At 46.3% G+C, this 13,308-nt stretch overlaps 1 protein-coding gene across 2 annotated transcripts in view; it reads left to right on the top strand.

Moving 5' to 3' along the window:
* The window catches only part of SCAF4 (SR-related CTD associated factor 4), an 872,346-nt gene that overhangs the window by 172,422 nt on the left and 686,616 nt on the right, over nt 1-13,308 (top strand). For both annotated transcript variants that reach the window (XM_085623106.1, XM_085623105.1), the window contains exons 8-9: nt 10,430-10,546; nt 11,621-11,760. In XM_085623106.1, coding sequence (XP_085479232.1) covers nt 10,430-10,546; nt 11,621-11,760 — 257 coding nt within the window. The remainder of the gene's footprint in view (nt 1-10,429; nt 10,547-11,620; nt 11,761-13,308) is intronic.

Genomic DNA, 13,308 nt, shown 5'->3' with positions numbered 1-13,308 from the left:
CAACCCCAAGTTCATGCCCAAGGTAATATCGCAGTTCCACGTGAACCAGACTATTGAACTGCCCGTTTTCTTCCAAAACCCACAAACTGTTGCAGAAAGGGCACTACATACACTAGATGTACGGAGGGCCCTCATGTACTACATCGACAGGACTAAACCATTCAGGAAGACAAAACAACTGTTCGTTGCCTTTGCCCCACACCACAAAGGTAACGCCATCTCCAAAGCAGGGATAGCCAGATGGATAGTTAAGTGTATTCAAATCTGTTATCAAAAGGCAAAACGCACATTAACTATTCCACCACGAGCCCACTCAACACGTAAGTTGGGGGCTTCCATGGCCTTCCTAGGAAATATTCCCCTGCATGATATATGCAGAGCAGCCACATGGTCCACTACACACACATTTACAAAACACTATTGCGTAGATGTGCAGTCAAAACAGCAGGCAGCTGTAGGACAGGCTGTTCTCAAAACACTTTTTCAGACCGCTGCAGCTGGCACGGGTAGCCGCCGCTAATAGAGGGCACTGCTATGTATTCTATGCACAGATATGAATTCAGCAGCCCACATGCCTCGAACTGAATATGCTACTTACCAGTATGCATCTGTTCTTGGCATGTAGGGCTGCTGACATTCATATCGCCCTCCCTCCTCCCCGGCGCCTGTCGCAGCTGCAGCTCTCAGAATTACTGCAAGCATGGTCATCACTTTCTGTATCTACTCCATCACTGCCACAATGGCGAAAAACAATCTGAGGATGGAGAGGATGCCCATGCGCACTGTAGTCCAGGGGAGGAGTCACCTATCCAAGGATACTTCGAAGACTCTTCCAGGACAACAACGTGCAAACATCCGGACCCAACACTAGGCGGCGATCTATGCACAGATATGAATGTCAGCAGCCCTACATGCCAAGAACAGATGCATACTGGTAAGTAGCATATTCATTACCCTATGTGAGAAAGTGCCATCTTTCTTGCATGCTATGCCCCCACTTTTTGCTGAATGTACTTGACTGAGTGTGCCCTGGACTCCTGCCAATCAGGTGCCCAGGGCCTATGTTCCTTCCCTAAAACACACCAAAACCAAATTAGCAAACCCTGGCCACATGTCAGCCCCTGGTAAATGGTACCCTAGGTACCCAGGGCCTTGTGACCAGGGAAGGCCTCTAAGGGCTGCAGCACTCATGGTGCCACCGTTGGAGGCCCTGTACCCTTACACACACACACTGCCTGTGCAGGCTGGGTGTCTGGGTGCAAGACAAAACAAAGTCGACATGGCACACATCCCTGTGTAAATGATTGTTAGGGAACGTATTTTCGCTCCCAAACCGGAAGCACTGCTGTGGTTTTGCAAAAATTATGCCACAATTAATTCCGTTAAAGAGTTTTATTCACGTTATTCCAATCTTTTCGTTTTCCTTTTCAGTTCGTTTTGTCACATGAAATCCATTTAATGTATAAAAATCTGATGCAGTAGGTATGCCCATCCAGGCCTTTTCACTAAAGCAGGACATATACATTTTTCATCCTCAGTAGTGTATAATTCCCAATGCATTTCGGGCTGCTTCATCGCCCTTAGTCAGGGGTTCACTACAAATATAAACAGCGTATTTTAGACCGTATGTTTAAACTTCTAAAGCATCATACATTTTAAATTAGTAAATACTCAGAATATATGCATTTTAAATGCCTCAAACAGCGTTCTCCCTCTAATAACAACCAACATAACCTAAGATACGATACCTCCCCATCGTTCTCTATCTCGATCCCCTGTTGTAAACCATATGGGAATGTCACCTCGCTACCTCGGTATTCCAAATAGCCTATATTTGTTAACCCGAACCTCATGGCAACACTCGCGTACCTGTAATACATGTCCGTTCTCAATCTCATTACTCCTTTACCACATCCCTGTGTGCCATGCCCATCACCTACACTGCCATGGCATACATCAGCCACCCCTCTAGCTGGGTGCCTTATGCCAATGGTGTGGACGCAGGAGCCCTGTGCCCCTACAGTACCCAGGTCCATTCCTGAGCACTGCAAATGCAGTGCTGCCATTTAAGAGTACATGGTGCTGAGAGCTCGTCAAACACGAACTCCACAGCACCATAATGGCAACACTGAAGACTGAGAAGTTTGATATCAAACTTCTCAGCACATTAAACCCACACTGATGCCAGTGTGGGATTTAATGTACCAAGCACCCCAGAGGGCATCTTAGAGATGCCCCCTTAAACCTAACCTACAATCCACGTTTGCTCTGAGGCTGCCTAGGCTGCCACACAGCAGACCTGTTTCTGGACCCCTGGGTGGGAGAGCCCCTGCTCTCCTGGGCCTGCAACAATGCACATCCTAGGCGAGGTGCTAAATCTCATCCCCCAGGATGGGCAGGGGGAAGCTTCAAAGGCATGCCGCCTCAGTGAGCTTCCCGAAGCCACTGCAACCCCCCACTCTGGAGGGAAGCTTGGCCGGAAACCCCAAATAAGGACAGGGGATGTGCCAGCCTGCCAACCCCACCGCTCAGGTGTGGGAGGCGTGGTGAAGCACATCTCTGGGCTCTCGCCATCTTGAAGATGGGAAGCCCTGCCCAATCAGGACTAGGCTACTGCCCCCCCTCCCACAGGAGAGAGGCAGGATAGGGGGTGTACCCACCCCAGGACAGGGACCCATTGGTCCCTGCCCTTCACCTACCTGTAACGCCCCTAAATCTAGTATTTAGGAGCACCCTGAACCTTCCTTCCCCAGATTCCAGATTTCGAAATACAAAGAAGAGCAAGAAGAAAGAAGACCTGCCCTGCAGCTGCTAAGAAGAGGAAGACACCAACTGCTTTGTGTGAGAAAGTGGATCTGTATATACTGTTCCCAAATAGGTACAGGGTGTACAGAGTCCACAATCTCCAGGGGTTTGACAGAGGCTAAAGTTAGATATAACCTTACTCTCTAAAGTGGTAGCTTGGTCGAGCAGTAAGGCAGTATCAGAGGACAGTGTAAAGCACTTGTTGTACACACTCAGTCAGCAAATGGTCTCACACACTTAATAACTGAACTCTAGGCCAATGGTTTATATATAAAAAATATATGCTCGTTTTATTTTAGAACCAACAATTGGAATTAAAATATACTTTCTCAGAATGAGATGCTTTATATAAATACTTTTGTAAGATGTAATTGTCTTTTGTAAACAGTTTCAAGTGGTTGCAATAGGCAACACTATTTTAAACACAATAATGCATTGAGTTCAATGGAAGTTTCATGTTATTTGCCACAGATTACTTTTAGGATTACTTTTGGAATTCCAGGACTGGATCCTAGATTCAGTCCTGGGTCAGTACTCAGAATCCAGTGATGAAAGTCGACTTAATTACTGTAATGATTTTTAAACAATATTTAGCTATTTTAAAAGTTGACACTTATAAAACATTTCAGAGAAAACAGTCAATGATTCCCTATGGAAGAAAATTCAGTTTACATGTACAGTATGTTCTCGTTACTTTTGTAATCCAGTACTGGGTGCCTAGACTCAGTACTGGGACCTTTATCCAAAACAGGTAAGTAATTACGTTTTCAGATCTTATACGATTTTTAAAGAATATTTAAAGATTGCAGAAATCGACACTTAGAAGAAATTTCACAGAAAAACAGTCAATGGTTTCCTATGGAAGAAAATTGAGTTAAGGGTAAGTACAGTTGTAGGTATTTTTCAGAGTCAGTGCTGGGCACCAAGATCCAGCACTGGGAGCTCACCTAAGAGCAGGTGAGTAAATTCGTTTTTGTCACTCTGCTGATTTTTTGGTGAAGATTTGAACATTTGAAAAGTCCACAATTAAAAGAAATTTCAGGAAAAAGCCAGTCAATGTTACCCTATGAGGAAAATAGAGTTTGCGGTTTAAGGGTAAGTACTCGACTGGCAGAGTTGAGGTTCTGGGTACAGACTCGGGGGTCTCCCGGGGTCAGGTAGGTACAGTTGGTTCACCCTCAGCGGCTCGAGGGCGGCCGGGTGCAGAGAGTTAGGCCCAATGTTATCCTATGAGGGATAGGCGGGCCTTGTTTGGTGGCTGCTGACTGGCAAACCACGCGGCTGTGGGAGCTGGGCTCCTGGTCACTTACTCAGGGCAAGTGGGGAAGTAGGTAGGTGTAGAGTTTTCACTGCCAGGGCCACTCGGGCGGCTGGGTGCAGAGGGCTTTTAAGCCTTCAGGCGCTCAATGGATTTCAATGAGAAATCTCCAGAGTAGAAAAAGACTGCAAGCTCGGGGACGAGGACTCTTCAGGTGCCACCACCACTTCGAGAGGTAAGTTGGGTAGTTGTAGGTTAGGTGGGTACCCCGGGATTGGGCACAGGGGGCCGTGGGGCGCCGCGTGCAGGGGTGCCTTTAGGTGTCGGGAAATCTTACCCTGTGTTGATCGCGGTTGGGGGGGCACCTTGTTCTGAGGCTGCAGGCTTCTTCAGGAGTGTCGAGGGAGGTCCTTGGGTGCCGGACTCGGGGTCACAGTCGCCGTGGGGTCGTCCTCAGGGTCTTTGTTAACTCCGGCACTGGCCAGGCTGGGCTGGTGCAGAGTGTGCTGGGTTCGCAGTTCCGGGCTGCTGCCAGGGGTTAGATGTAGGTTTCGAGTAGAGCCTCTACTCATGGGAGCCCCAGGGGCTTAGAGCCAAGAGGTAGCCAGGTCCTCCGGGGTTTGTGAGGTTGCTGGCCACAAGAGATGACGGGTTGGAGCAGGAGCAGGTTCGAGGGTCGACAGGCCTGTAGGGCTGGGGCCAAAGCAGTTGGTGTCTTCCTCTTTTTAGCAGCTGCATGGCAGGTCTTCTTTCTTCTTGCTCTTCTTTGTAGTTTGGAATCTGGAATCTGCGGAAGGAAGGTTCAGGGTGCCCTTAAATACTAGATTTAGGGGCGTTACAGGTAGGTGAAGGGCAGGTGCCAATGGTTCCCTGTCCTGGGGTGGATACACCCCCTATCCTGCCTTTCTCCTGTGGGAGGGGGGCAGGAGCCTAGTCCTGATTGGGCAGGGCTTCCCATCTTCAAGATGGCGAGAGCCCGGAGATGTGCTTCACCTCGCCTCCCCCACCTGAGGGATGAGGTTGGCAGTCTGGCACATCCCCTGTCCTTATTTGGGGTTTCCGGCCAAGCTTCCCGCCAGAGTGGGGGGTTACAGTGGCCTGGGGAAGCTCACAGAGGCGGAATGCCTTTGAAGTTTCCCCCTGCCCATCCTGGGGGAGGAGATTTAGCACCTCGCCCAGGATGTGCATTGTTGCAGACCCAGGAGAGCAGGAGCTCTCCTACCCAGTGGTCCAGCAACATGTCTGCTGTGTGGCAGCCTAGGCAGCCTCAGAACAGACGTGGATTGTAGGTTTAGGTTTCAGGGGGCCTCTCTAAGATGCCCTCTGTGGTGCTTTGTACATTAAATCACACACTGGCATCAGTGTGGATTTTATATGCTGAGCAGTTTGATACCAAACTTCTCAGTCTTCAGTGCTGCCATTATGGTGCTGTGGAGTTCGTGTTTGACAAGCTCCCAGCACCATATACTCTTAGCTGGCAGCACTGCACTTACAGGACCCAGGAATGGACCTGGGTACTGTAGGGGCACAGGGCTCCTGCCTCTGTGTCCACACCACTGGCATAGGGCACCCAGCTAGAGGGGTGGCTGATGTATGCCAGGGCAGTGTAGGTTGTGGGCATAGCACACAGGGATGTGTGCCATGTCGACTCTGTTTTGTCTTGTATCCAGACACTCAGCCTGCAAAGGAAGTGTGTGTGTGTAAGGGTACAGGGCCTCTAAGGGTGGCACAATGAGTGCTGCAGCCCTTAGAGGCCTTCCCTGGTCACAAGGCCCTGGGTACCTAGGGTACCATTTACTAGGGGCTGACATGTGGCCAGGGTTTGCCAATTTGGGTTTTGGCTGTTAGGCAGTTTTTAGTGAAGGAACACAGGCCCTGGGCACCTGATTGGCAGGAGCCCAGGGCACAACAATTAAAAGTGCATCAGCTATTAGGCGAAAAAGGGCGGGGTTACTGCAACAGAAACCCACTTTCTTACACTTTGGCCCCAGCCCTACCGGCCTGTCGACCCTCAAACCTGCTCCTGCTCCAACCCGGCATCTCTTGTGGCCAGCAACCTCACAAACCCCGAAAGAACTGGCTACCTTTTGGCTCTAAGCCCCTGGGACTCACATGAGTAGAGGCTCTACTCAAAACCTACCTCTAATCCCTGGCAGCAGCCCGGAACTGCGAGCCCAGCACACTCTGCACCAGCCAAGCCTGGCCAGTGCTGGCGTGAACAAAGACCACGAGGATGACCCCACGGCGACTGTGACCCCGAGTCCGGCACCCAAGGACCTCCCTCGACCCTCCTAAATAAGCCTGCAGCCTCAGAACAAGGTGCCCCCCCTACCGCGATCAACAGAGGGTGAGATTTCCCGACACCAATAGGCACCCCTGCACGCGGCGCCCCGCGGCCCCCTGTGCCCAATATCGGGGTACCTACCTATCCTCCAACTACCCAACTTACCTCTCGAAGTGGTGGTGGCACCTGAAGAATCCTCGTCCCTGAGCTTGGTCTTTTTCTAAACCGAATATTTCCCATTGAAATCAATTAAAGGCCTGAAGGCTCAAAAGCACCCTGCACCCAGCCGCCCGAGTGGCTCTGGCAGTGCAACCTCTACACCTACCTACTTCCCCACTTGCCCTGAGTAAGTGACCAGGAGCCCAGCTCCCACAGCCGCGTGGCTTGCTAGTCAGCAGCCACCAACCAAGTCCCCCTATCCCTCATAGGATAACATTGGGCCTAACTCTCTCTGCACCCGGCCGCCCTAGAGTCGCTGAGGGTGAACCAACTGTACCTACCTGACCCTGGGGGACCCCCGAGTCTATGCCCAGAACCTCAACTCTGCCAGTCGAGTACTTACCTTTAAACCGATAACTCATTTTTTTCCATAGGGTAACATTGACTGGCTTTTGCTGAAATTTCTTCTAAGTGTGGACTTTTCAAATCTTAAAATATTCACCAAAAATCAGCCGAGTAACGAAAACGAAAATACTCACCTGCTCTTAGGTGAGCTCCCAGTGCTGGTACTTGGTGCCCAGCACTGACTCTGAAAAATACTTACAACTGTACTTACCAGTAACCCAATTTTCTCCCATAGGAAATCATTGACTGTTTTTCTGTGAAATTTCTTCCAAGTGTCAATTTCTGCAATCTTTAAATATTCTTTAAAAATCGGATAAGATCTGAAAACGTAATTACTTACCTGTTTTGGATAAAGGTCCCAGTACTGAGTCTAGGCACCCAGTACTGGATTACAAAAGTAAGGAGAACATACTGTATCTGCAACTTGAATTTTCTTCCATAGGGAATCATTGACTGTTTTCTTTGAAATATTTTCTAAGTGTCAACTTGTAACCCCTTCTGTGCCCATGACGAGCTGGACTCGTCATGGGCCGCGGTTGCGCTGTGCCCATGACGAGTCCAGCTCGTCATAAACCCCGCCCGCTAATGCAACGGCCGGCACAGGGCGGGGAAAGGGCGTGGCACACAAGGGGTTAAATAGCTAAATATTGTTTAAAAATCATCACAGTAATTGTCGATTTTCATCACTTGATTCCAAGTACTGACCCAGTACTGAATCTAGGATCGAGTCCTGGAATTCCAAAAGTAATCCTAAAAGTAATCTGTTGCAAATAACTTTAAATTTCCATTGAGCTCAATGCATGGTTGTGTTTAAAATAATGTTGTCTATTGCAACCACTTGTAACTGTTTACAAAAGTCAATTGCATATTACTAAAGTATTTATATAAAGCATCTCATTCTGAGAAAGTATATTTTAATGCCAAGTGTTGGTTCTAAAATAAACAAGCATATATTTTGTATATATAAACCATTGGCCTAGAGTTCAGTTATTGAGTGTGTGAGACCATTTGCTGGCTGAGTGTGTACAGCAAATGCTCTACACTGTCCGCTGATACTGCTTTACTGCTCGAGCAAGCTACCACTTTAGAGAGTAAGGTTATATCTAACTTTAGCCTCTGTCAAACCCTTGGACTGTGGACTCTGTACACCCTGTACCTATTAAGGAACAGTATATACAGAGCCACTTTATCACAGTAGGGCCTCCCATCTTTAAGATGGCGAGTGCCCGGAGATGTGCTCTACCTCGCCTCCCCCACCTGAGGGGTGGGGTTGGCAGGCTGGCACATCCCCTGTCCTTATTTGGAGTTTCCGGCCAAGCTTCCCGCCAGAGTGGGGGATGCAAGTGGCCTGGGGAAGCTCACAGAGGCGGCATGCCTTTGAAGCTTCCCCCTGCTCATCCTGGGGGAGGAGATCTAGCACCTCGCCCAGGATGTGCATTGTTGCAGACCCAGGAGAGCAGGGGCTCTCCTACCCAGGTGTCCAGCAACATGTCTGCTGTGTGGCAGCCTCTCAGACCAGACGTGGATTGTAGGTTAGGTTTCAGGGGGCCTCTCTAAGATGCCCTCTCTGGTGCTTGGTACATTAAATCCCACACTGGCATCAGTATGGGGTTAATGTTCCGAGCAGTTTGATACCAAACTTCTCAGTCTCCAGTGTTGCCATTATGGTGCTTTGGAGTTTGTGTTTGACAAGCTCCCAGCACCATGTAATCTTAAATAGCAGCACTGCACTTACAGGGCCCAGGAATGGACCTGGGTACTGTAGGGGCACAGGGCTCATGCTCCTGTGCCCACACCACTGGCATAGGGCACCCAGCTAGAGGGGTGGCTGATGTATGCCAGGGCAGTGTAGGTTGTTGCCATTCTAACAGGAGACCTGTTAATCAGTGGCAACTGGACCTTTATTGCACTTCAGGAATGCATCGTGGAAGAGGAGTCCTGAGGCGACTCCAGGTTGGCCCCAAGAATGCTCACCTCCACCATAACTCCAGCAGCTTCAGCACACTTAGCATCTTCTCATTATCCTCATCATTTGCACCAGGACCACTTCTTTTGCTGGAACTGTGAACCCAGTGAAATCTTTCCAGGACTTAAATTGCAGTGCCTGATGGGTCCTGTTTTTTTTTTTTTTTTACCTATTTTTTTAAACTTTGAAGGCCACTATGTGAATGTTGTGCCCTTGCTGCCAGATCTTCTAAATCCAAGGGAAACAGTTTTCAGACTCAAGTCTTTAGAAGCAGAGTTTGTGAAAGAAGTATGCAGATATTTTGGAATCTGGCATTCACAGACATCCTTCTAAAGACAATAAGTTTCATCGAGACAGGATTTCTGGGTAAGCCAAGCATTACTGAGAATCCTTTAATTAGGTACTATTAGTTACGCAGTGCAGATTCTGTATTAGGTTTACATACTAGCTAGTCAGCTGCCCCACAAGGTTCCAAGATTGTAAGAAAAGCTGGCATTCTCACACATCTTGGATCTACAACCTAAAGATATCCTTGAATCACACACTACATCCTGTTGATCTAGATGATGGATGCAATGGTCTCTTTGCTAACTCGCCCACTATACTTGGCCCCTCAACTCAGTCAAGCACTTGAAAACTATTGTATGTAGTGCCACTAGATGTGAGAAATATGTGAACCATTTAAATCTGTAATACAGTAGTTAATTTTGACTTCCCTGGACCCCCACCTTATTACTGGAACCCGAGGACCCCCATTGAATCCTTATTGAAATCTGGGAATCCCCACTGAGTCATTACTGAAAGCTAGTGACCCCGGCCTAAGAGTTTGATAATTTGAATCATAAAACGATACACAGAGTACAGAAAGAAGCATTCAACAAATACACAAAAAGAGGAAATATTTTATTTAATTCACAAATGTACATTATTACATGTAATCGGAATGTTGGAGTTTCTCTGCATTCAATTGCAGCCACTCGTCCATAATATATTCCATTTGATGCACTTGCACTGCTCCCACAAATCAATCTGAGGTTACCAGCAAAACTTTTAGCCATCAATTTCAAATTTCTTCTCATTTGCAGAACGTTTTAAAATGTTCAGTTTTTCATTTTGATTATTTATATACACTTTATTAATCTGCTAATATTTAATTTTCTAAGTGATTGCGGACCCCCTGAGTAGGTTTTGGGGACCCCCAGGCGTCCCCGGACCACATGTTAAGATCCACTGCTGTAATAAAGGGCAAACAGAAAAACATTTTGTAACTTTTATTAGAACTCTTGAAAGTTAAATGCGTTGCTCTCAAATGACTCCAAGAGTAATAAGTAATTGGCATCTACTGTTTACTTCATTGGCTGAATGCTTTGCACGGTGGTGTTTGGGAGAATCTGAAGTACAGTTAACTTATTTTGTTTTGGTAATACTTGAGGGAACTTCATTAATTTGTTCTGGCGTTATGCCAAGCCGTACATTGCTATATTGATTAAATCTGTTCCAATTGTGCTGGTCACTCTAATCTTTTACACTACTTCCTTAAAATTTCTTTCAGTCGAAGCTGATCAGGATTGCTTGGGAGAGACTGACCTGAAGGCCAGTTCTCCTCAGCAGTGGAATCAAAGAATTAGTGCTGGGCCTTCGTGGCAGGAGCAGCTTTGGAGAGGCGCAGGTAATTGGACTTCTTTTATTCATATTGTTTGTCTTTTGGAAATTGATATCTATTTGCCAAACAACTAACTGGCATTTCTGTGTCGGGGAACATGTAATTTTATTTTTTACTTTAAGAAGAAATTAAACTATTAACTGAAATCTCCCATAGCCTTCTTTGAAAGCTAACAGTACTACGTGGATATTTTCGGGGTGCCACTGGACCACTTAGCAAAGCACTTTCTGCATCGCAGTGGTGTATATTGTCCTCACCCTGTTCATGAAGTATAAATGAATATCATTGGTTATAAGTAGGAATAAAATGTTTTTTTGCTGCTATGTTGTCTTTCCATGATTTCTTAACTGTCCTGAGTCCTAAGACATTCAGTACGATTGAATTTTAGTTACCTAGGCTGGCTTTCAGTACTAAAAAGATTCTACCATTATTGGGTTCACAAGTTATATATTTAAACATTGAAGTACGATGTCTCATCAAAGTTTGTGTACTTTTAAGTAATCTACTATACTAGCTACTTGTTTCTAAACATTTCAGTTTAGACTACTCACACACTTGAGCAGTTCTCCAAAGGCCACTGTGAAATGTGTTTATTCAGCATTACATAGATTACATGGATTAATCTTGCCAACACCTTAGACCTTTGAAGCACTCCTCATTATAGAGGCCTTGAATGTACTGGTAGGTAATGAATAAAGGAAAGATGCTTTACCTTTTTTCCGGCACTATTCCATTTGGAAGCCTGTATCCAGCTCTGCTGTGGACCAGAAACATGCCTCAGCATACTCCATACTTGTAGCCTCACTTTGTCTGACCTGGTGCATGTGCCTGTGCCTGACCTATCCACTTAGATTTGCCTCTTGCCAGGTTTCTGCTTTGTGGGTTGTGCCACTCCTGTACTGAAGATCAGCATCTTGTAATGTCAAGACTGCCTGACTGACAGTTGTTCAGTCTCTGTATCAGAAGTGTATATTGCATCTCTTTTGAGCTTTTTTCCCTGTAATATATGTTTAGGTTTTCAAAAAAAAGACTGGGTGGTATACCCCTCTAATAACCGTATAATTTTCTGATATATTTTAGAAACACCACCTCCTCCTGTGGAGGCTCCACCAGAGCCCTCTGAAGTCAGGGCAGATTTAGAAATACCTGCTTCGCAGCTACCTAGTTCTGATGCCCTTGCTGCTGTAGCCCAATTGTTTGAGTCAACACAAGGACAGCAGGTAAGCTCAGGGATACATTTTAGTGTTTTGTCTGTGTTAAACAGTCTAGCATTTAAGGAGGTAATTGTGGGGCTCCTGCTAAGGCTTGCCTTAAACTGTTAGAACAACAGCAAATTGCGCTTTGCATGATATGTAGCATTGGTACTAAGCTGTATGGGGTCAATGTGGGAAATGGCTGATCAGCAAAAACTGTTCTCCTTAGACATTCTTCTCATAATTGTTTGAAATTATTTTTGTTTTTTAAATTTGAATACCTTCTTTGGTTAATTTAGTTGGTTGCCACAGTTTCAGCATGGGACTACTGACCTTTCTTTTAAGCGTGAGAACCACTTCTGTCGTGAATATATCAGTTCAATCAATATCTTCCTAACTGTTGGCACACATAGAACAGTTTCCACACAGCATACACCTAGTTAAACACGGTCTCTCTCCCGATCCCCAAAAAGACCTTTAATTGGAAGGCAAGCAGTGTACTCAATAGATTTAATAAACTGGAAGACACTAGATACCACTTGATAAAGCGCACGTTTTAAAAGAGGACATTAGTCAAACGTTGTGACTGGATACATGAAGGTGCCAGTGATTGAGGAGATTTGGAAGTCAAGAAGCCCAACCCCCATGAAACTGACAGTCAGTTGCTTGCTGCTCATTATGTCTTCTATTGTCTTTTCAGACCAAGTTATTTTAGTTCCCATAGAAAATAGGATTTGTATCCCGATTTTCATATGTGAGGGTCCCTCAGCCTCACACCTCCATCCCCACGGCTTTGGAATCTTGGGGATGCCTGTTTTGAAAATGTTAGTTGGAGAGTAATTGCCAGCCTGGACTGTAAGACTGGGGAGGAAGAAAAGACAACCGATTAGAGAAAGTTATTGTTGCTTTAGAGTAGAAAAGGTTGACTAATGGAAGCTCAGCTGATTTGTCAGTAACTTATTTGCTCTCCAGTCAGTGGGACTTAAGCCGCTAAGCTGGGTGAAAGCAATGAAGTAGAGGAATATGAATACTTAAATCAGCAACACAGGAAGATAGGTTTTTTGATGTACTGATGTGATCTGCCAAAGCCAAGTTGATTGTCATAGTTGATAGGTGTTAAGTAGACTTCCTAGTATACTTGTAAAGAAAGGCAATGAAGCATCACCACTCCAATGGCAAGCTGGACAAGAGTTCCAACATCATTTTCAGTGGTGCACATAAGCACTGTTCATCATTGGATGTAGTAGATGCACCTCAGATTAACGGTCCCCTGTTGATCTTTGAGAACAGAACTATGGTAGCAACCTAATAAAGCTTCCTCTGGTGTCATTAGGTTTTTTGATTAGACTATTACTGAAGTAATCGTGTGACTAATTCCCAATTCCCACTGTTGCCTCTGTGTCCGGGGCGCTCTGATGCTGCTATCCAGGACATTGATGCCATCAGGACTACGGTGGAGAGACATTTTAACTTCCTGATGAGAGGTAACTAAGGCAGCCAGCTGCCACATCTTTCCTTATCCCCTGGTCGACATGATGCTCCAGGTTGAACCAGTCTTAGTCATCATATAGGATC

Source organism: Triturus cristatus, chromosome 8 (genome assembly GCF_964204655.1).
Source record: "Triturus cristatus chromosome 8, aTriCri1.1, whole genome shotgun sequence".
In the NCBI taxonomy this organism is placed as follows: domain Eukaryota; kingdom Metazoa; phylum Chordata; class Amphibia; order Caudata; family Salamandridae; genus Triturus; species Triturus cristatus.
This window is presented reverse-complemented; position numbering and strand designations above follow the sequence as displayed.